This window comes from Rhinatrema bivittatum, chromosome 2, assembly GCF_901001135.1.
Source record: "Rhinatrema bivittatum chromosome 2, aRhiBiv1.1, whole genome shotgun sequence".
NCBI lineage: Eukaryota > Metazoa > Chordata > Amphibia > Gymnophiona > Rhinatrematidae > Rhinatrema > Rhinatrema bivittatum.
Window position 1 is genome coordinate 714936772 of NC_042616.1, and position 24916 is coordinate 714961687.

The 24916-nt window shown below is 43.8% G+C and overlaps 1 protein-coding gene across 1 annotated transcript in view; it reads left to right on the forward strand.

The window, feature by feature from the left end:
* The window catches only part of MATN2 (matrilin 2), a 199473-nt gene that overhangs the window by 56946 nt on the left and 117611 nt on the right, over positions 1 to 24916 (forward strand). Inside the window, exons 3-6 of the mRNA XM_029591768.1 lie at positions 916 to 1485; positions 9143 to 9265; positions 11404 to 11526; positions 15516 to 15638. Of these exons, the coding sequence (XP_029447628.1) occupies positions 916 to 1485; positions 9143 to 9265; positions 11404 to 11526; positions 15516 to 15638 (939 nt within the window). The remainder of the gene's footprint in view (positions 1 to 915; positions 1486 to 9142; positions 9266 to 11403; positions 11527 to 15515; positions 15639 to 24916) is intronic.

Sequence of the window (24916 nt, forward strand, 5' to 3'; positions counted from 1 at the left end):
CTGGGGCAGGTGCCTCCTGGTCCCTACCAGGGAGCCGTTCTCCACTGCTCCAGGACAAGGGTCCACCTCCAAGCGCAACAATGGGTTGTAGTTGTCTGTATCCATCTGTTAGTGCTGGTTTGGCATAGTACATTTTCTGCATAGGTGCTGAATGTGTTTTTTCCAGGGTTTTGTGTTACTACATAAATCATTGTCAATTTGAGTTCCAAGGTCAGATGAATTAAAGAGGCAAAAGGCATATTGTATTCCTAAGAATAACCCCTCCTCACTCAATATTCACGCAACAGGGAACACAGAGAGCCCCCTACCACCTAAAGGCTCCAGAACATTGTACTTATTAACCTCTTTTTAATCCATTCGTCACCAAATCTTAGTAAAAGTGTCATGAATTTGTCCAGTTTATACTCATGCATACGTGAGAATGATGCCAATCAGAAGCTGTGTATAGGTTTATTTTGCAAAGGTACTACTCATCAATTCAGTGGCTCGATATTTTCTTCAAGAAGACATCAATTTATAAATTATTATAAATGTATAGGTTTGTATCTATTGTACTGGAAATGTTAACACCAGATTTTACTTTGTGGTAGGTTCTATAATTTTGTGAAAGCTTCTAGGTGAGTCAGAGATGGGAGAGTTTGGGAATAATAAGTAGTTGCAGTGCCTCGAGTACCCCACCAGTCAGAGTTAGTAGACTGATACATGTTAGTGGGTTGTGATACTAGTCATGCTCATGGCCTCTCCTTCTGTGCCTGCCGGCAGTGACAAAGTAAGCAAGGCCAACTAGGCAGATTGGGTGGACCCAAGATGACTTTATCAGCTAACATCTACTACATCACTGTTTATAATCCTACTGTAAGTTACATAAATAATTCTAGCATAGTTTGTTGACTTTGTCCACCATTTTTCTTTTAGAGAATGCCTGTGATAAGAAACCTCTGGACCTTGTCTTCATCATTGACAGCTCCCGCAGTGTGCAGCCCTACGATTTTGGAAAAGTGAAAGAATTCATCATAACTATCTTGAAATTCCTGGACATCGGCACTGACTTCACTAGGGTGGGTCTTCTCCAGTATGGAAGTACAGTCAAACATGAATTTTCTCTGAAGACGTTTAGAAGGAAATCAGATATGGAAAGAGCAGTCAAAAGAATGATGCACTTGGCTACAGGCACTATGACCGGACTCGCCATTCAGTACATGATGAACATTGCATTTTCTGAGGCTGAGGGGGCTCGGCCGCTGAGCCAGAACATACCAAGAATTGCCATGATAGTGACAGATGGAAGACCTCAGGATCCTGTGGCTGAAATTGCAGCTAAAGCACGGAATTCAGGCATCCTGATTTTTGCTATTGGTGTAGGAAAAGTTGATTTAAACACCTTGAAGTCTATCGGAAGCGAACCACATGATGAGCATGTCTTTCTAGTGGCTAATTTTAGCCAGATTGAAACCCTGACATCAGTGTTCCAGAATAAACTATGCGGTAAGGAAAATATTTCTCAGCTTAAAACTAGGGGTTTATAAAAGAGAGTAGAACTTCTTGCTGTTTTTAACATTTGAATTTTAAAATCATTATAGAGAACTTGTTAGAAAAAACACAAGGACTGGATCCATATAATTACAAGTGCCAGTATAAAGGAAAGTTTTCTGTGACTTAACTTGAAAGGCAATCAAAAAATTAGTCATTTGAGTCTAGAATGAATTCTACTGCTGTGTAGTATATGCAAACACACAGGCCTTTTATTCAGCAAAATTTGGTGGCATGCAAAAAAAACTATGAGGTGAATTTTAAAAGAGTCGCTTGCGTAAAAAGTCCCATATTTGCGGGTATATGGGCCAATCGCACATGACTCGTATTTTAAAAGCACGAGCAACCAAATGTGCATAAAAAGGGGGCGTGTTAGAGGTGCTCTGGAATGGGGTCAAACGTTATGCACATAAGTAGCTATTTTAAAACCTGCCAAAGTGACGTGCATACTTGTGACTATTTACTGCTGCTTAATATCAGGTGTAAGTGATCATAAACATCTTAAAAATGAAAAGATGACTAGGTGAGGGATCTGGGTGACATGAAGGGACTCTAGGCTGAAGAGCCAGGAGAGTGTTTTTGAGCTGCAGATAGACCAGACAAACTGGTGAACTATTTCATGAAATTGGTAATTGCCTTCTCGTGCACATTTTACAAAATATGAGGAATTACTCATGTAAAAGCCAACAATTGCTGAGAAAACTATTTGAGTTACTGTAAATCTCCGCATGTGAATGATTAAAATTAGGAGCACGATTATGGCATAGAGCAGATTTATGCCACTTATCTGGATAAATTTTGACTTCACCAGGTAAATGGCTGCGTATCTTTTAGATATGTGAATATGTTGTTGGGTAGATGTACGAGTATTTTACCCAATAGTGCACACAATATAAAATACATGAGCAAGCATGTGTATCCATATATTTGTGTATGTGGGTGCACTTACTTGTTTTACAGTTACCCTCTATGTGTAATCCCCTCTTCAGGGACCTTCTGGAATGTAGAGGTACACGGTTGCCACCAGGGCATTCTTATTCCTAGTTCTCCTCTCTTCTCCAACTTATACCAGCACAGTCGCCCAGGCCACCAGGGTGCTGGGGTTTGTTCCAGCAGTGAGGATAATAAACCTCAGGGGACCCACTCACAGTCTTTCAACTCCTTGAATCTCTTCTGGGTCACAGTACTCATGCTTGGGATGTCCTTTCTTGAGGGCACCCTTGACAATGAAGAAAAACACTGGACACTCTGGTTGGGTGTTCAATAAAAATGCACTGCAACCAAAAATACTCAAAGTCTAATTTGCAGCAAAATTCTTTAATTTAGCTTCTTACAAAATAAACAGTCCAAATGTGCCTCTTTCTCAATAAGTCAGTGGCAGGGTGAGTCAAAACATAGGTGGTGTGACAAGCATTTTTGTCATGGTCATCCCCATTCCATTCTTCTCCCCAACCAGCAGCATCTAGCACCTCTCTGTAGCTTTCCCCTCAGCTCTACCTCCTCAGTCCAGGATTACATAATGTTTCGACCAAGGAAGTTGCTTCTTGGCGTCTCTGTCTAGGGATGACCATATTGCCCAATGGAACAACGTGGTCCACTTGTCATTTCCCCCTCTGCCCCCCTTCCACATCACAGAACAAACAACTCGATGAGCTCTCCTGAATGGCACACTGCAGGAGAAAGAGCTCTTGGCACATTGCTAAGGAGGGCAGATTTGGTCTTCCTTTTTCCAAAGTTATTTTTGATGGTGCGGTCATACCACCGCATTTACACACAAGCTGCCAATGGGGTGAGTAAAACCCAAAAGTTGCCAGATATGGTCCTCTTGGGGGATGAGCCAGCAGAGAGGCTAAAGCAGGAAGGCTTCCCTTTCCGAGGCTTCACAGGATTCTTCTTACAAGAAATGAATTAATTTATTCCCATAAGGATCAGCATTTTTTAAATTTCTGTTCCATGCATCTGCTTCCAGGAAAGAGGGAGATATCCTCCAAGGCCTGTGAAACAGACCTGTAAGTTTCAACCCAGGGCAGGAGCCAGGATCATGCATGACAGGTTCAGGGCCCTGCCTGATAAGTAAGTGCCACAGGGGCTAGGCCATGACCAAGATGAGAATTCCAGGGTGGGGAAGTACTGATGGTGCCACAGTTCAGAATGCATGTAAAGTTTGAAGTCAAACTTGAACCAGGCGCATTTCAACCTGGTTTGATTTTGATGGAATTTATGGATTTTCTATAGACTCACTTGAGAAATTCATTGAAATTCATTGACATTTCCCCAACAAATCAGAGGAAAGTTTGACAGATTTGATGCACACTTATTGATATGTAAGAATGAACATCAAATTCTGCCAGCGTCAGACCCCTCTGATTGGGTGACTATGCTCAAATTTTTATGGAGATACAGCAGTTCAAAGGGTTCATATCAAAATTATTATTTTATTCCTTTTAAATTTGCCAAACTGATTTGATGAGCCTGTAAACTTCATACAAGTTTGTTGAACTAGTTTATGAATTTTTAGAAAAGGTTTGCACATCTCTAGTCACAAACACACATGGCAAAAGTGCCACTGAGACTACAACCATGCACAGAAATAAATGCCACTGTGGGTAGCAAAGCATTGGACGAAGCAGCCAGCAAGCACAGGCATGGGAGAGGAGTAGGAACCTAAATTATTGTTTCCTTGGTTGACACATAGAGAGGGAAAGGGTACATTAAGGACTGGTAAAAGAGAGGACCAACAGGAACTGAACAGGGAGGGAAAAGGTGAGGCAGAAGAGGGAGTGAAGCGAATTAAATGGGCAGGATGTAGGTAAGGGGAGAGAGAGGGAGAGGCACATTTAAAGAAAATGTAAAGCGCTCTACATATCTGAATTCTGAGAATGCTTCATATGAGGAAGGCAGATTACACTAATGAACATGTAATTTGTTATCATTGTTACTGTATGGCAGAACTTAATAAAAATATTGATTGAAGAAATGAAGTGGGTTTACCAGCTGGTTCAGGTCATTGGGAACAGGCTGAGCTAGTCCTCCATGGACCTGCAGTTCTGAAGTCTGTTGGGTAATCAGAACTACAGATCCATGCATGCAGTGGGGCAAAACCAGGATGGGATCAGCCTATTTCTGCTGACCTGAAGTCATTCACAGCCGAACCCGGCTCCACATCGCAGCTCAAAAATGGCAGCAAACGTTCATCAATGCAAAAATGGAAGTGCATTTTTAAAAGGAACCACCCACCTCTAAACCTACCAATCAGATGGACCAAACTCCACCCTACATGAATACGGACCAATCAACTTCCTTATTTAGTCCCTCAGTATGGACCGTTCTCAAATTAAAGATCCATCGTTGCTCACTTTGCAGCAACCGCAAATTTATATCACCACCCCTAGCGTCACAATGCAGCATTTCTAATACTTTACAAAATAAATCCTCAAACTGATGATTATGGGATAAACAATGCTGTACCAAAGATGGCTCCACCTTCTTACACTTTAAAGCACTCTTATGTTCAATCAAACGTGTTTTTAATTGCCTCACTGTTTTCCCTAAATACGGTAACTGACACGGACACCAAACCACATACACAAGTTTGCTGGAAGCACATGTCGTTCTCACCCTCAGTTTATACCCACGCAATTTCTGTAAGGGTAAATCAATGTTTGCATGCAATTATGCACATACAGAGCACAAATTACAAGGGTAGTACCCTGCCTGCTCAGATGAAAAAATTGTGCGCTCCTTAAAAAAGGATCGCACCACTTGATCTTTTATATTTTTACCCCTGCGATATGCTATCATTGGTTTCTCTTTAAATACAGGATACAATTGTAACACATGCCAGTGTCTCCTTATACTCTTAACCACTCCATAAATCGATGAAGAATAAGGTAATACACAAGTCAATTGCTGATGACTCTCCTTCTGTACAGTATTATTCCAGCATGCCCTCTTCATGGCTTGATTCATCACCCTTAAGGGATAACCCCTCTGTACAAATCTCAAACGCATCTCCAAAGCCCTTAGACACAAAAACTGTCCAAATGGGATACTATCCCTCAAAAGCTGCGGATAGCAACTGGCATATGTTAGTAACGTGGATCCTTGGACCAACGGGGACATGGTTCAACCAGTGGGGAGGAGCCCCACGGGTGTCCACCGTCGGCAGGCAAGGCCGGTGATGCCTGAGACCCTGCAGGGGCTTCACCTATAACAGCCCTCAGTCCCCTCAGGTTGAGCCCTCGAGTTCCGGGGCCAGCTGGACTTACGTGGGGTCTAAGGGAACTGGTCGAGGCGCAGTCCATATGTATTACGCGCATTAAGAAAGGTGGAAGGAAGGCAAAACGATTACCATCATGGTTAAAAGGTGAGGTGAAAGAGGCTATTTTAGCCAAAAAAACATCCTTCAAAAATTGGAAGAAGGATCCATCTGAAGAAAATAGGATAAAACATAAGCATTGTCAAGGTAAGTGTAAAACATTGATAAGACAGGCGAAGAGAGAATTTGAAATGAAGTTGGCCATAGAGGCAAAAACTCATAATAAAAACTTTTTAAAATATATCCAAAGTAAGAAACCTGTGAGGGAGTCGGTTGGATCATTAGATGACAGAGGGGTTAAAGGGGCTCTTAGGGAAGATAAGGCCATTGCAGAAAGACTAAATTAATTCTTTGCCTCCGTGTTTACTAATGAGGATGTTGGGGAGATACCAGTTCCAGAGATGGTTTTCAGGGGAGATGAGTCAGATGACCTGAACAAAATCACTGTGAACCTGGAAGATGAAGTAGGCCAGATTGACAAACTAAAGAGTAGCAAATCACCTGGACCGGATGGTATGCATCCTAGGGTACTAAAGGAACTCAAAAATGAAATTTCTGATCTATTAGTTAAAATTTGTAACCTATCATTAAAATCATCCATTGTACCTGAAGACTGGAGGGTGGCCAATGTAACCCCAATATTTAAAAAAGGCTCCAGGGGTGATCCGGGTAACTATAGACCACTGAGCCTGACTTCAGTGCCGGGAAAAATAGTGGAAACTATTCTCAAGATCAAAATCGTAGAGCATATAGAAAGACATGATTTAATGGGACACAGTCAACATGGATTTACCCAAGGAAAGTCTTGCCTAACAAATCTGCTTCATTTTTTTGAAGGGGTTAATAAACATGTGGCTAAAGGTGAACCGGTAGATGTAGTGTATTTGGATTTTCAGAAGGCGTTTGACAAAGTCCCTCATGAGAGGCTTCAACGAAAACTAAAAAGTCATGGGATAAGAACATAAGAACATAAGAAAATGCCATACTTATGTTCTTATGTTCTTATCCCATGACTTTTTAGTTTTGGGTGGGTGGGTTAGGTAGAGGAAGGGAGGGGAAGGTGAGGGGAGGGCGAAAGAGAGTTCCCTCCGAGGCCTGGTGCGCAAACAAAAGTACGCGAACGCACTTTTTAAAAAAAATCTACCCCTTAGACTAGAGAATAGCCACTGCCATTAGCAATGGTAACATGGAATAGACTTAGTTTTTGGGTACTTGCCAGGTTCTTATGGCCTGGATTGGCCACTGTTGGAAACAGGATGCTGGGCTTGATGGACCCTTGGTGCACTTTCGAATAATAGAAGTACTAGGGGGCATTCCATGAAGTTAGCAAGTAGCACATTTAAGACTAATCGGAGAAAATTCTTTTTCACTCAACGCACAATAAAGCTCTGGAATTTGTTGCCAGAGGATGTGGTTAGTGCAGTTAGTGTGGCTGGGTTCAAAAAAGGTTTGGATAAGTTCTTGGAGGAGAAATCCATTAATGGCTATTAATCAATTATACTTAGGGAATAGCCACTGCTATTAATTGCACCAGTAACATGGGATCTTCTTAGTGTTTGGGTAATTGCCAGGTTCTTGTGGCCTGGTTTTAGCCTCTGTTGGAAACAGGATGCTGGGCTTGATGGACCCTTGGTCTGACCCAGCATGGCAAGTTCTTATGTTCTTATGTAGGCAGGCAAGAGTCTTGAAGGATAGTGTACGCGTAGTAACAGGCAAGAGTCAAGAACGGCAGCATATATTGTGGTCTGGCAGGCTAGGGTCTTGGCAGATGGCGTTTCTTGTAGTCAGGCAGGCAAGGGTCTTGGCAGGCGGCGTTTCTTGTAGTCAGGCAGGCAAGGGTCTTGGCAGGTGGCGTCAGGCAGAACAGGAACTCAGGAACAAGAGACGAAGCTTCCAGGAACAAACAGGAGCCAGGAGTAGCCAAGGCAAGGTCTGAGGAGCAGGCCTTGCCTTAAATAGCCTGAGGCCTAGGAGGAGGAGTCCGGGCCCCCCCGGGGTCACGTGGTGCACATGCGTGCCTGGGAGCCCAGGGCTTAGCTGAGAGGCCAGCGCGGGGCCTGATCGCGGTCTGGTTGGTGCATGGCGTCCTGGCAGCGGCCTGGTTGGGTCATGGCGGCAGCATGGGAGAGCCAGAGAGGAGAGCATGTGGCAGCGTGCGCCTGAGGCGGTTCCTAGCCGCCATGAGGCATCCGGGTCCGGTCAGCTGGGGTTTACGCTGGTAAGTAAAGGGAGCTGGCCGCGGGCCTCTGTGGCCAGTTCCCGTAACAGCATAATTCAGAAGAGTATTACGATCTGTCAGTTTCTGATAAATCGTAAAGAAAAAACCATGATAACATTTTGAGATACTGATATCTAATAAAAGGCACCATAGTATCCCCATAGTAAAATGTAAACAAGGATCACAAGAATTTAACCATACCATAAACTGCTCAGTTTTTAGAACAAATATCTCAAACTCCTTACCACTTTAGATCCTCTAGTTTCCTTCCCTCTATGCCATTGGCAGGGATACTTGTTTCTAGCTGGACTCCTCCACTCTTCAGATTCTTTCAGGATGAAAGACACCACGCTCCCAAAGTTTTGGTTACTGAGACCCAGGTTCCAAGGGCCATCAGTTCCCAGTGGAACAAAAAATATGTCTTTGAACCCTAAAAGGGGAAAATCAAGAAAGAGACTGGAAGGGTAGAAATACTTCCTTGCCTCACAACAGAGGAGATAGTCCAAAAATAGTTAAATTATAATTTAAACTCCTCTGCATCGGGTCACTGTCAGGTCTATCCTCTGAAAGAGAGAGAGCACATTGCAAATCTTCCCTACCTCATGATCCTTGAATACAGAGACATCCCAATCCACTGCTTCAAGGGGGACCAGGCTCTCACAAGGAATTCTCCAAAATTGGCTTAAAAGAGTAAAATCAAGAAGAATGAGGTCATACAGGAGGTTGACCCTAAAAGGGAAAAAATTCCTTACTCCTTTCCGATAAGTAAGGAGAAAAATTATACAGCAGGAGGCAACAAGCTCCTGTCTGCAAGAAAGTCTAATTCAAAATCTACAAGGATAGATGGTGCTTGGGGATGATAAACAGCTAGAACATACCATCTGAAACTCCCACATGGGGGAGCAAAACCCAAACCTCTCTTCACCAATTTCTGCCTAAACCTCCCCAGCTGGTTGATACACTCCTGTTAGGGAAACCAAGCGTTCCCTAATTATGAATAAATAAGTTAAGTTTTGAACCAATTTATACATGTATGATCTTGGCTGATACTGGCTTGTTTATATGTTATCTTTCAGCTGCTCATCTGTGTGCTCTGGTACATCATGGCTGTGATCACTTCTGCATCAATACTCCTGGCTCCTACGTGTGCAAATGCAAGCAGGGATATCTTCTGAATTTGGACCGGAAGACCTGCAGCAGTAAGAACTCATTCAAGAATTATCTTCTTCTCTGAATTTGTTTCGAAGAGACAATTAAGCAAGATTTTCTTACAGTTCAAATGTTTTATCTGGCATGTTTTATGAATAGTAATATACACCTTTCAACTTCCCCATTGTAAAGGCAGCACCTTCATAGGAAGATAGTCACCTTTTAACTGCTCCATTTATTTCAGAGATTTCAGTGGCCATCATGCGCTTAACTATCTGAGTTATCCCACTGTGCCTATTGGAAGTTTCAAAATATCTTGCTTAGGGATGAGAATGAGTCATGAGACTGAGAATTATGTAAAAGAGATTTACAACATAGAAAACAATGGAGAGAAAAATCAGATTGGCCAATTCAGCCTTTACCAGTGTGCATATTCCCTCTACATGGGGGAAGAGTGTGGGACCAAAATATTTTTAAGTGGGCCTATGAAGTGTAACCCCTTCTCCGGGGACCTCCTGGAATGCAGTGGCACACAACGGTTGCCAGGGCCACTGGCTTTCCCAGATCTTCTTTGCCACTCAAAGTCCACAGTTCTCAGCAGGTCACTGGGGTGCTGGGGTCCTCCTGGCAGGGAGGAGGATAAACCCCTGGGGTCATAGGCTCACAGGAGTGAGGACTCTTAGATGGTCTGTCAAGCTTTCCTCAGTTTCAGTCGCAGATGTACTCAATCTTAGATGTCGTGGCTTTCAGACTTCTTTGACCCTGAAGAAACAGGCAGGACACTTGAAATGGATGTTCAAATAATCCGATTTTACTGCAACCAAGGGAAAATCTTTCAAAGTCCAATTCACAAAAATAAATTTCAGACAATTGTAATACACATATTAAAACATCCATGTGCTTTTGTCTCTCAGGTGCTGTTTTTCTGAGTCCAAGTGCCTTTTCTGGTGGGGAACCACTTCGAGTGACAGTTCAAAATCCTCCTCCCCTTTCTTGGATGGGCAGGAATTTTAGTGATAAAATATTCCACCCCAAAACAAATGAAAAAAAAACTTTCTTCAAAAAGGAAAACTTCTCTTCTATTGCAGGACCCTACTAACCCACTGTTCCTCTCTGCGGTGAGAGACAGCCCTTTCCCAGGCAAGGCGGGACTTCTCTTCTGAATAGGAACAGGTTTGAAAAACTCAGAAAAAAAAAAAAAAGACCAAACTCCTCCAAAACTCTTTTCTTCTCCTCCTTAGGGACTGTCCCTCCCATGTCTGTAGGGGCACTGGTCCAGACAAAGTCCCTGTCTCTATTGCATAGGATGTGAGGCCTTCACAGGGCCCACCACAAACGTCTTCCTTCCCTTTCACACCGAACTGAAAAAAACACACAGCCCAAACATGCAAACCCTAAATGTATAGGGGATTTTGGACCAATCCAGACTAACCTGAAGGAAAGGACTCACTAGGGATGGTCTGCAAAGTGCTGTAATTGTCCAAATCCACCCATCTCACTCTGTCTGGAAACTGAGCTCCCATTCTTTCTCTCCCTGTACTCTCTAGCTCTGCCCCACTCTCTAGCTCCACCCCTCTCCCTCTCTGTATTGTCCAATCCACTGTCTATTACCATATATGGATATTGCGCTCCAATTCTCTCTCTGGTTTTTCTCTCCAGCTGTGCCCCCCCCCCCATGAATTGTCCATTCACCTCTCTACGCCCACACAGTTCACCTGAACTCAGCCTGTACTCTCTACTCACCATATATCTCAATTATGCACTTCCTACACTTCACAGTATTTCCTCATCCTTGGATAGGCTTTTACTACTAGTACAAAATAAAAGGTTTAGTGTATAGAACTTGATTCTTTCAAATCAGACCCTACCCCATCAGTTCTTGGGAGATTTGGGGTATCCAAGTATAATTTGTTATCTTGCTCCCAGGTTTAATGCAGCAGGTATTTTAATGGTCCAATGTTCTAGTAAAATTATTGGTCCTTGAGAGAACTGAAGCATTAACAGGCTGCCATGCATGAGAGAGAGGTTTTTGTGCATTAGCTGAAGAATGAACAAGGCAATCTCAAAAGTTCATGTACAACAACTTTGTAAAATGTTCATGGTGATCCTGTGAAGGGTATGAGAGCCAACACACAATCCTGTACAGCATGGACTATAGGATCTTAAACCAGTTCCTTTCTATTTACAGCTGAGGACCTGTGTGCGGTGGAGGAGCATGGCTGTGAGCAGATATGTGTTAACACACCAGGATCCTATGTCTGTCAGTGTTATGAAGGCTATGAGCTGGATGAAGATAGAAAGAAGTGCACTGGTAAGTACTGTACAGACTAATCTTAACAGCTCGGTTCATCTGACGTGGCACATGCAGAGTCTCCAATGAAAAATTCAGCATTTCTGATCAATGCAATTACTACTAGGGATGTGCAGAGGGACCGCATACATTACATTCGGTATTCGTATTAGGGGGGGGGGGCAGATACGTTGCATTCGGCAAGGGGGGCCCCGATCCATTCATGCGTTCCATTCTTATTCATTTCCCAACTAAAACTTAATTAACTACAACCCCCCCCCCACCCTCCTGACCCCCCCAAGACTTACCAAAACTCCCTGGTGGTCCAGCGGGGGTCCGGAAGCCATCTACTGTACTCACGCCGTCGACTGCCGGTATTCAAAATGGCACCGATAGCCTTTGACCTTACTATGTCACAGGGGCTACCAGTGCCATTGGTCGGCCCCTGTCACATGGTAGGAGCAATGGATGGCCAGCACCATCTTGTGGACAGGAGGGTCCCCCAAGACTTGCCAAAAGTACCTGGTGGTCCAGCGGGGGTCTGGGAGTGATCTCCTGCACTCAGGCCGTCGGCTGCCGGTAATCTAAATGGCGCCTATAGCCTTTGCCCTTACTATGTCACAGGGGCTATCGGCGCCATTTTGAATACCGACAGCCGACGGCCAGAGTGCAGGAGATCGCTCCCGGACCCCCGCTGGACCACCAGGGACTTTTGCCAAGTGAGGGTCCAAGACTTGCCAAAAGTCCCTGGTGGTCCAGCGGGGGTCCGGGAGCGATCTCCTGCACTCGGGCCATCGGCTGCAGGTAATCAAAATGGCGCCGATAGCCTTTACCCTTACTATGTCACAGGGGCTATCGGCGCCATTTTGAATACCGACAGCCGACGGCGTGAGTGCAGTAGATGGCTCCCGGACCCCCGCTGGACCACCAGGGAGTTTTGGCAAGTCTTGGGGGGGGGGGTCAGGAGGGTGGGAGTTTTGTTTAAATTTGCTCCTTTAGACAGCCGAATATTTCGGTGAAGATTCGTTGTATTTGTGGGACTCAAGATACGTTTTGCTTCCCCACGAATACAACGAATTTGGCCCTATACGTTGCGGATTGCCAATACGTTGCAAATGAATGCACACCCCTAATTACTACTGCCATCGTTAATCATTGTAAACATAAGTTACTAATCAAAAGTTATTTTCCTTTGACTCATGCGATTTTGAAGCACTTCTGGGCCCTTTTTCTGTAGTAAAAACAAGGGCATATCGTTAGAACATATTCTGACCTTTTAAACATGTCTATCTGGTTTTATTATGTGTACTAAACCTATGGGTATCTGCAAGGAATTTTTTAAGGGGTGGACAAATGTAGGGGGTAGGGTATAACAAAAAAAAAAATAGGCATGTATGAAAAGCAAATTAGGGAAACGGTTACCAAACAGTCATTAATCCAGGGTTGGGGAGGGGAGAAATGACCCCCACCACCACCCTCCTCATCCCCTTCAACATGGGCATCCACGACTAAGCCTTATTCCATTTCTAGAAGGATCAGCTTTAGAGGAGGAATGTAATTCAGACTATTCAGTTTAGCATTTGGTTTATTCAGTCCTAGGCTTAACCAATCTGAATATGAGTTGTAGCTGTGGTTTGTGATATGAACATCTGTCCAGAAGGGACTGAGATCACCAATTAATTATAAACATGCCACAGGGGTCCATCAGAGATAACAGATTTCAGTCACAATGGATCTAGATTAGGTTCAGCCCTGGGCACCAAAGACTCTGTTGCAGTAACTTCCTGAAATGTTCAATTCCCTGGTTAGTGACTGCCAACATTCTTTACTTTGTTGTCAGCAAAGTAAACTAATTTGGCTATTGTAGCTGGATATTTTCAACTCTGCTAAAGTTTTATTGTATGAAAATGCCAGTATATTAAAATATTGGTTGATATTCAAAAAATGTACCTGGCTAAAATTGGATTTTAGTTGAGTAAATCTACTGGGTTAAAAGTATGGCTCCTGCTAACTGGTTACATTTGTGAGGTTAAGATTGCAAGCCTCTCAAATGTATCTGGGTATTAAAAAGGGACCGGTTTTGAGGCATTCCTAGGGCAGGCTTTCACATTTATTTAAGTAAATTTGATGTGTTGCCTTTCTATGAATGTTCAAGGTGATATAAAATAAAGCTGAACAAAAACATAAATATATTAGATTCACAAGAATAAAAAATCTAGTCAGTTGGCACAATATTCAGTACCATCCAGCCCAATTTAGCACAAATAGCAGGCCTAAATCTAATTGATTAAGCCATTCTTGAAAAGAAAACCTGGTCTAGATGTTTTGGATTGTTCACATTAGTCCGGTAGCTAGCAATCCTTTTTTATCTAAGCCAGTTGAATGAGTAGTTACACAGCAGCTGTCTGATTTTTTGGAAGAGACACAAATTTAGATCCCTGTCAGGCAGATCTCAATGCTGGCCACAGCACAGAAACTTTCTTAGCAGTTATAAATAATGATATTCTTCATTGAGTAACCAAGGGAGCTTCAGTTGTGTTGGCTTTCCTAAACCTAACTTCATCATTTCATCTAGTTAATAATTCTGTCCCATTAGATAGATGTAAGCTTTAGGGCTTGGAGGCCTAGTCCTGCAATGGATTTCTTCTTTTTTGACGGGAAGATCAGTTATGCTAAATGTTAAGGGTGTTTTATCTGCCCCCCTGGGGCAGTCAATTATGGGGTTCCTCGAGGTTCTCCTTTACCTTTTCTATTATTCAATATTTTTAGGCAGCCTTTGGGAAGATTGCTCCATAAATTGGGCCTGAAAGGGTACCTATGATATACAGATTGTGTTTCCAGTGGGTAAAGATAGAACTAATGCCTTGTCTCAGCTTAATGAAAGACTGACAAAGGTACTGATTATGAAAAACAATTTGATACTGAACACAAAGAAGGCTGAGATTTTGATGATTGGAGATCAGGCACCTGGGTTTTTGGCTATTCTATTAAAGATAGATTAATTTGTTTTAAGCCCAGCCATTTCTGTATGGAATTTAGGGTGAAATTTGACACCATTCTTGATTTGGAAGCTTCTGTCTCCCTGGTCATCCTTGCAACCTCCTGGAAGTTGAGGTTGGTCAGGCACTTATGTCTATTTTTGGACTTAAAATCTATTAAAACTGTGACTTATGCTTGGTTACATCATATCTGAACTATTGTACTAGCCTATGCATGGACTTTTCTGAGAGACTCACTCATAGGCTGCAAATTTTCCAGACTGAGGCAACATGAATAATATCATGCTGCTCAAGATGGCCTTCTTTTTCATCTGTTTTACGCTCATTGCACTGGCTTCCAGTGAAGGCTCAGCGTCAATTCATGATACTCGTTTTCATGTTTAAGACTTTAAGAGTTAATGGTCTAGATCAGCGGTTCTCAACTGGTGTGTCGCCAAGAACACGCAGGTGTGTCGCCACGCTTCCCGGTCCCCCGCTGACCCAGCTGCTCCCCCTACCCAAGTGAAATAGGTCCTCCAGCCGGGCTTAAAATGCCACTGACTCCTATTTGTGTGAAAGAGTATGTGTGTGTGATTGAGATCCTTTGTGTGTGAGAGAGATCATGTGTATGTATGATTAAGAGCCTGTGTGTAAAAGTAAGAGAGAGAGCATGTTATGCGTGTAATCCTCCAGATTTACGTGCATAACCTTTTGAAAATCTGGCCCTAAATGTACTAAAGTGTGTTAACACACATTACGGCATTTCATGCATTAGCATTAACGCACTTTAGTACATTGGATCCTAAGTAAGATATGCTACATTAGATTTTTCGATAGCAGGAAGCCTGTTTTTGCTTTTATCTATCAGTTTGCAACTTTTGTCCCCAGTTCAACATTAGTTTGAGCATCTTTCAATCACAGGAAATTTCTGATTTCCCAGTATAAGTTCAAGTATGACAGATTATTCAGTTAAATAGGTGCTTCATTTCACATTTGATTGATTTGTGAACTATTTTTTCTTTCTGTTTCTAGTTGTAGACTATTGCGCTTTACCCACCCATGGCTGCCAACATGAATGTGTTAACACAGGTGACTCCTACTTCTGCCAGTGCCGGCAAGGATTCATCCTTAATTCAGATAAGAAGACTTGTCGAAGTAAGTTGTTCCCCACAGATTCAGTGCCAGTGTCACCCAATATGATAGCTTTCATTCGGGCCGATTCAGTAAAGTCCGCGGGAGAGCGGACGAACGCCCGCTCTCCCAGCGGGCGCACAGGCCACTCGCCTGTGCGCGCGATTCTGTATTTAAATTAGGTGGTGCGGTAGAAATGGGCAAAAGGAGGCACTAGGGACACTAGCGCGTCCCTAGCGCCTCCTTTTGACCCGGAGCGGCGGCTGTCAGCGGGTTTGATAGCCGAAGCTCAATTTTGCCGGCGTTGGTTCTCGAGCCCGCTGATAGCCATGGGCTCAGAACCCGGACGCCGGCAAAATTGAGCGTCCGGTTTTCGGCCCAACAGCCGCCGGCCCATTTTACATTTTTTTAAAACTTTTTTTACCCTTTGGGACCTCCGAATTAATATCGCCATGATATTAAGTCGGAGGGTGCACAGAAAAGCAGTTTTTACTGCTTTTTTTACTGCTTTTCTGTGCACTTTCCCGGTGCCGGCAGAAACTAGCCCCTACCTTTGGGTAGGCGCTAATTTCTTAAAGTAAAATGTGCGGCTTGGCTGCACATTTTACTTTCTGTATCATGCGGGCATACCTAATAGGGCCATCAACATGCATTTGCATGTTGATGGCCCTATTAGGTGCCGCGGGTTGGACGCGCGTTTTCCGCCCCTTACTGAATAAGGGGTAAGGGAAAACGCGTGCCCAAGGGCAGGTTAACAGTGCGCTCCGTCGGCGCGCACTGTACTGTATCGGCCTGATTGTTATTGTACAATTAGCCCTCTTGCCAGGGTGCAGCTGATTTTAGTTGTATAATTCACTTTATTAGTGAGAGATAGTGATGGTATTACTATTTATTTACAAAATGTGTAACCTGCTATATCTTCCATTCTAGGTGGGTAACAAGCATCCATAAATAAATACAAAAAATAATTAGAATATGCATAAAAACCTTATAAATAAATAACATATAAACATTAATATCACTTTCAGAATCATGCCAAACTTTTAGGTATTATGAAAGTGTTACGATTCCTCCCGTGGCTGGAGCCACGGGAGGCCTCTCATCTCACTCTTCTGCCAACCGGCCCAACTCCTGACATCCTCTTCACTGTGGCAGGGAGCCACAGACTTCAGCCTGTTCAGTCGCGGCAGGAGCCGCCGACGCCTTCTTCATCTTTGTGGCCTGAAGGCCGCACCTGCCGGTCTTGTCTGCGGCTAGAGCCGTCCTCCATCTCCTCCTTGGGTGACAAGGATGCCGCTAATCTCTGCCGGGGCCTGCCCTGCGGCCCAGCTTCCTGCGTCGACGTCAGCGGCAGCATGGCTGCTGTCCAAGTTTCTGCTTCCCCTAAGGGGAAGGGCCGCATCTTCTCTCCTCATTTAAAGGGCTCATGGCCGGATATGCCCTGGGCCCCACCTGGACTCCTCCCTCGGCGTCTTCTGATCTTCAGCCCTATTTAAAGGCCCTGCTTCCACTCTGTCCTTGCATTCGCAAGGGGTTAGTCCTCCCTAGGACTTCTCGTCTTCACTCTAGCTTGGCATTCCTTGTTCTTCGTGGGGTCCCTCGTTGTTCGTTCTTGGTTTCTGCTGATGTCCTGATGTTCCATGTTCCAGTCCTGATGTTCCGTGATCCAGTCCTGATGTCCCTGATGTTCCATGATCCAGTCCTGATGTCTCTGATGTTCCATGTTCCAGTCCTGATGTTCCTGATGTCTTGATCCTGATGTCTTCATCTCTGCAACCAGTTCCCAGGTTCCTTGTCCACCTTTCCTGGCATGCCACCATTGTGGTCCGTGACCAACCCCATGGATGGGCTGTGTAGGGCGCTTGGTGGTACATGGTCTTCTTCTCATCTTCAGCACAAGCCTCAGGAGGGTCATCCTTGCCTGAAGCCAAGTTCCATCTTGGTCCCCTGTCCTGAATTTTGTCCCGGCCCTCGGATTCCTTTGTGTCTGCTTCCATCCATGACCAAGACTCTGCCAGAACCTGCTCCGCTCCAGCGTGGTCCTTGACCAGCCATGGGAGGCTGTGTAGGGCACGCACCGGTGCAGGCTTCTACTGAATCTTCAACATTTTCCAGTCTCAAGTTCTACTTCTACTCCTGGAGTCTGCTTTGCTCTTAGCGTGGTCCGTGACCAGCCATGGGCAGCTGTGTAGGGCGAGCTGCGTTGCAGTTCTTACCCAGTACTTTCATCTGAATCCTGAATCCTTGTTCCGAGTCCTTCCAAGTTCCAAGTCTTGTCTGAGTCCTTCCAAGTTCTTCGTCTGAGTCTTCATGTTCTAGAGTCTTCATCTGCCCTTGTCTCCTGCCTGGCCTGCTGCCTTTGCAATAACCCAGGGCTTGGAGTGGCCGGAGGACCACTCAGAGACCAATCTTGCGTGGTTGGTCTCACCAAGGCTGTGCAGTCAGCAGGAATCTGGTCTACAGTCTTCTCCCATGCTTGGACACATCTCGCCAGCCTCGGTACTGCCTTGGAGCTCTCTGGGGTTGTGTCATGTTCTAAGGGCACACAATCCTCTTAGAAATGGGACCACTCTCCTAGAACTTCCTAACAGAAAGGATACTAAAAAATGCATATATTAAATATACACTGTATTCCCTATGACCATTACAAATAATCCTTTATTCCATCAGAAACAGTGACAGAGACTTAGCCAGAAAAGATTGCATTCATAGGCACAACATGGGAAAAACCTGTACTGCTGGGAAAAACTGCAGTGCTTAAGTTGGTAGACAGGTTAATGATTTATTTATTTGTTTGTTTATTTAACATTTTTATATACCGACATTCATTTACACATCAAATCGGTTTACAGAGAACAGTGAAAATATGAAGGGAAATTACATGTTAAAAAATTTAGTAAATGTGTCTTAACATTTAGGACAGCTAATAAGTTTGAGAGGTGAACAAGAAGTAGTAACAAAAGAGAGCAAAAACAAGGAACAAGAGACAATCATCATTGTAACTATATAGGTCAGCATGTTGGGGGAGTGGGCCTGAGGTTGGGTTGGTTTTTTTTTGGGGGGGGGGGGTTAAGGGGAGTGCTAGTTAGTGTTAATTGTAAAAATTATTTTTTCCCTGTTAATAGCTTGCAGCTTTTCAGACTTTTTCAAATTCACTGTAAATCCTTTTTGCTAATAAACTTTTTAATTTATTAGCACTATGTTTTTGACTGATTAGTGACCTAGGTAAGTGAGTTGCTAAACGATGCCAAGATTATTAGTAAGTGATCTGTGAATGTCTTTCTATGACCTCTGTGACCTCATGCTGTTTTGAGTTTCTGGTGTCCAGAAATCATCAGAAAATAACTTCCGGTCAGAATAATTGCCCAGGGCAAGCAGGAACCAAGTTGGTGGGTAGGAGGTTACCAGAACAGGGGAATATGCATAGGTACAGGTGAGCCGTTCATAGTGCTTGTTGGGACCATCAAGTGGCCATGGGTTGACTTGGTGGATGTTAGGGTTAACAATGAGGTATTATGTGATACTCCCATTCTGTGTCTATAGAGAAAAAAATAGGTAAATCAGGCCTAGTTTGTTTTGATTTCTAAAAAGGCAATTTATTTCCATCTGTCTTTAAAAAATAAATAAAACAATATAGAACTGACAACATATTGTAAGATGACTCAACAAGATACTACAGGCAGTGGTACATGTTCTCAGACATATATTCCTTTGGATATGTTCCAGTCTTGTTTCCTTCTGTCTGCCTCAGTAGAATAAATTAGAAACAGTCCTGTTCTTGATTCTGTTTCAAAAGTGCCTTGTATCAGCTGAAATTGGTATAAAGAGACTGCTCTTACATTCATTCTGTAGTTATATTAGAGCTCATATTTTCCTATCACTGGGTACAGTTGTCACTTTGTCTACATTGTACAAGATTAGTGGCCTCCCTGAACTTGACATCATTCTGCAAGAATCTACATGTGTTTAGTGAGTCCCTGAAGTTACCTCCATTTATATATAACTTGTCAAACTGTTGGAATTGTATAAGCTCTCCTGCAGACTGCCTCCCAGAGTGCTGTTTCTGTGCTTCTGCTGATGGCCAATAAAGACCATTCAGTCTGCTCAATTCAGATTCTTCTATTTTGGGTAGATGAACATATAAATTGCTATATGCAACCCAACACCAGCTGCACACCCCATTTTGTACTTTACCTAACCTCTCAAAACTTTTCCCATTACCACCCTCCATATTCATCCCAAACATTGCAAATCTACTAAAAGTGCTATCCTTCATCACCTCCAATGATAGGCCAACTCAAGCCTTCTCATCTTCAGCTTTGATTCTTATAAGATCAATGCTTAAACCAACACCCTAGACCCCCTTCTGCATTTAAGCATGGTCCCAGGGCTGGATTTAAGCATAGGCAACATAGGCATGTGCCTTGAGTGTCAAATTCTGAAGGCACACAAAATTGGGACTCCCTCTACTGCTGTATAATTTACATAGGCAAAATCTCACACCTTTGATTCTCTACCTGTGGACCCCATAATCTTAAATCCGGACTTGCATGGTCCCTCCATGCAGGTTACTCTAGACTTCTTGGCAGCTCAGTGTTGTTGCACCAGTGTTGTTTAGGGTTGTAATCACAGCACCATACAAGTTACCCCAGTGCCTTCTTGGAAGTCTTATGCCACTGCTCTTTTGGGTTATAACTATTGCTCTACACAAATATCACCAGTGCTTCCTTATCCTCTAGGGATCCTTTATACTTATCCCGCACTTTTTGAATGTTTGGCTCCATCACCACCCCTGGGAATCATCCACCACACTTTCTGTGAAGAAACATTTTCAGATGTTACTTCTGTATCTATTGCTTTGGCACCTCATACTGTGACCTATTGTTCTAAAGCAGTCTTTACTCTGAAAAAGATTTGCTTCTTGAGCTTGATTTATACCCTTGGGGTATTTCAATGTCTCTATCATATTCCCCCCTCTCTTCTTTCCTCTTGGATATATGTAACCCCCATACTTGGGGTTCTCTTCAGTGAGTCACAGGGTACACACTCAATACCAGGGCTAAGTTTCTGGTAACACATAGTCTTTCTTTCACATTCTTAGCTGGAGGATGCTTTGTAGAGGGGAAGAAAAAACTTCCTAGGACCTGGGTATTAACTATCTGTCTTTTTACTGAGTGCCAATAAGCAAAGAGGCTGATATTCAAAAAAAGGTAAGTTCTTAAATGTAGGTCCCTAAGTTAGGTACCTATTTTCAGTCAAATTTAAGAAGCCCAAGTTTTCAGCTGAAAATTCCCACAAACTGTTGGATCCTAAAACTTAGCGCCCTAAATTAAGGCCTGCTATTTATTTGCCAAGAATAAGGCACAGAGAGAGGCATAACCATCAGGAAAAAGGAGATGATAATCAGTCTTTGGCGAGGCCTCACCTGTGTTCTCAGCTCTGGACACCATATCTCAAAAAAGATAGAGGTAGGATGGAAGCGGTCCAGAGAAAGGCACCCAGAATGGTATGGGGTCTGCATCAAAAGTCATATGAGATGAGACCAAAGGAGAAGAAAGACAGGGGAGATACGATATAGACTTTTAAATACCTGAAAAGATTTAATGATGCACAGGAATCAAATCTTTTCCAGTGGAAAGAAAGTTGTAGAACTAGGGCTCATGTTATGAAACTTGGAGGGGGTAGATTCAGGAGCAATGTCCAGAAATATTTCTTCACGGAAAGGTTGGGGTGAGTACATGGAATTCCCTCCCAGAATAAGTAGTAAAGACTTAGAACAGTAATGGAATTCAAAAGGGCGTGGGATAAACACAAAGGGGTACATTTTAAAAAACAGCGCGTGCGCGTACTTTTGTTCGCGCAACCGGCTCGAACAAAAGTATGCCGGATTTTAAAAGATACGTGCGTATCTTTTAAAATTCGGGGTCAGCGCGCGCAAGGCTGCGCAAAATCGGCAGCCTGCGCGCGCCGAGCCGCGCAGCCTGCCTCCTTTCCCTCCGAGGCCACTTCGAAATCGGAGCAGCCTCGGAGGGAACTTTTTTTTTGTCCCCCCCCACCTTTCCCTCCCTTCCCCTATCTAATCCACCCCCCATGGGCCCTACCTAAATCCCCCCCTACCTTGTTCGATGGAGTTACGCCTGCCAGCAGCAGGCGTAACTTGCGCGCACCGGCTGGCCAGGCCCCGACACAGGCCGCTGTGTTGGGGCACTCGGCCACACCCCCAGACCGCCCCGGACCACAGACACGTCCCCCGGACATGCCCCCGGACCGCAGACATGCCCCCAGACTGCCCATTTTAACAAGCCCCGGGACTTACGCGCATCCCGGGGCTTTGCGCGTGCAGGCGGCCTATGCAAAATAGGCGCACTGGCGCGTGAGTGCCCTGCGCACGTAAATCCGGCTTCTTGGACGCAGCTTGCATTTGCATGACATTTCAATACGGTATCGAGCGGTAGGTGAGCCGGACTGTGCGTGCGGCAACCGCGGGTGTGCCCAGCACTAACGCAGCTCTTCCTACCGCTCCTTACTGTATCGGCCTGTTTGGCTGCAGTGGCCAGGGGCTAGCTCTAATTTGCTGCCCCTGTGCCAGGCAGTCTAATACTGAGGAGAGGAAACTATGTGACCAGAGCGACTGGCCCACCGGGGATTGCCCCATCTCCTGATAAGACAATCCACCCTTGTGGAACGCAACCTCTGAGAGTGGTTTTCCCTGTCCAGCAGCAAAGTTTCTTCAACCATTTCACCTGAAGGATGGTTGAAGATGCTAGCTCTAAAGAACTGAAACATGACTGAGGTGAGAAGAACTTAGAAGCATAAGGAACTTGTTTGAGTCTCAGGGGATAGGAGCCCTATCCTAGGCCTTGAACTGTTGTGATGCTCTTGTAATAATATTTTGTTTTATTTTTATTGAGGAGAGATATTGAGCTGTTACATTCTTTATTTGTTTTTTTTATCTTTTATCTTTTTCTCTTTTATTAATATTTCTATACCACCCTCTGCTATAGCTCAGGGTGGTTTACATCTTAATACATTCATAATATAAAATACAAACATGAGAGAAAAAAATTTAAAAAAACCAGATGCTAAAAATTACCAAGAAATACTAAATTGCTAAAAAAATTCTTCAAAAAGTTAAAAATAAGACAGCAGATAAAATAATAAAAATAAGGGCAGGCATGATTAAATGTAGAATTAAACAAATAAGTTTTTAACATCTTCTTAAATGTTTTTGAGCATAGCACCAAGTGCAGGTCAACAGGAAGAGAATTCCTAAAAGTTGCAGCCGCAATTGAAAAAGAATGCTTAGGGTCTCAGTCAGCCTAGCAGCACGAACCGAAAGAACTTCACGCGATCTATGGTGTTGAGATCGTAAATATAAGTAGAATTGTCTATTTGCAAAAGACTGCTCACCCAAGGAAAGGAACTCAAAGACAGGAGGTTATGAGTTAATGGAGTGTATTAACCTTTCTATGAAATCTTGCAGATTTGAAATTTGTTTTATCTGCAGTTCAGTCCAAGATTACATGGTCGATATTGGAACCACGAGCACTGTTGCCAGTCTGAGTTGCTTTCCTGGGAGGGACCTCCTAAATCTGTGGTACTTCCAGTGGTTTGCCTGGCAAGTAAACTAAATTTGGATTGGTTGCTGACTTATTCTACCACAGAGGGATTGGTCATCCCTGGTCCACTACCCCATCTTTTTGACTGTGACCACATAACCGGAGAGCGGATCAGAACCCACTCACTGAAAGTCTGGTTGCATTGAACAAAAACATATCCATCTTTTCTGTGCCCATTGTCTGTGCCGGTACCTCTTATCCTTCTTCCTTCTCTTTGTCTTCTGTTCTTCTTCCCCTCTCCTATCCCTCTGTGTGTCTCCTTCCTTCTCCCCTTCCTTAGCGGTGCAGTTCTTCCTTCCCTCCCCTATTCATGTATCTTCATCCCCTCCTTCTCCTTTGTCCGTGTCCTTTTCCCCCTCTCTCTTCTTCTTTACTCTCTGTGATGCCATTTGACATTGCTGAATTATTTCTAAATGTGCTACAGGAGACCTCTGTCCTGCAGGCATTGTCATTTCTGTTCCTGCACTGACTAAGAGGAAGGAAGATGGGCAACACCTGTGCAAAAGCAGCCTCTTCATCACCTACAGTGCTTTCAAAGTGCTGGAGCACTATAGTACTGCTATTGCCTTTTTTAAAGTGTGAGAACCCTGAAGAACGTGGGAATTCTCCGGGAGTTCTGGGTCATGTTACAGCAGGAGCTTGTTCTAACATACTTAATTTTATTTATTTATTTTATATTTAGCTCACACTGCTTCATTGGTAGCTCAAGGCGAGGTTCATTCAGATACAGAAGGTATTTCCCTGTCCTCACTCTAAGGTTATACCTGAGGCAGTGGAGGGTGAAGTCACTTGTTCAAGGTCACAAGGAATGTCAGCAGGATTTGAACGCTAGCTTCCCTGGTTTGCAGCTTGCTGCTACATCCCACTGGGCGGCAGGAATCTGAAACAGGGTTTAGTTTAGAGGGCTTTTAATCTTGTTACAGCTTGAGGCAGGGAGTTGAGTAGCATCTACTCAGTGAAGGAGATCAGTGAGAACAGCAATCGAAGAAAAAGTAATTAACACTGACACAGAATACTTCATTCTCTAAAACAGAACAGTGCCACCTAATGGCCTTACAATAGATTGCATTTTTTGTTCTATCATAAATGACGAGTTGGGCAGCAGCTTATAGACTAACCGATTCATTGAGGCATGAGCTTTTGGGGACAGATGCATGAAGTGTAGTACAGGAGATGGGTAAAAAATAAGGAGATGGTGGGGGAGGGAGGACACAGAACAAAGAGAAGGCACTGAAGTAGGCAGGGCAGGTTGTGAAAAGAGAGCACTAATAGCATTATAGTCCAGCCTACTGACAACTGAAGTAAGTGGGAAAAAGACAGAATGATCTGAGAATAGTTAAGTTCATAGATAGCTGTAGTGTGCCACAAAGCCATTGTCTCTGTTCAGACCTAGGGTGATGGTGTTAAGTTTTTTTGATGAATTCTAATTCAGCAATTTCAAGCTGGAGTATCCCTTTGAAGTTTCTCTATAAGAGTATGGCAACTTTAAGGTCAGATGAAGAATGTTTGGAAGGTTAAAATGTTCTCCTACTGATTTCTGAATGTTGCCATTTCTAATGTCAGATTTATGCCCATTTATTATTTTCCTTAGGGATTGACCTATTTGTCCTATGTAGACAGCAGAGGGACGTTGCTGGCAGGTAATGGTGTATATTACATTGGAAGAAGAGCAGGTGAATGAGC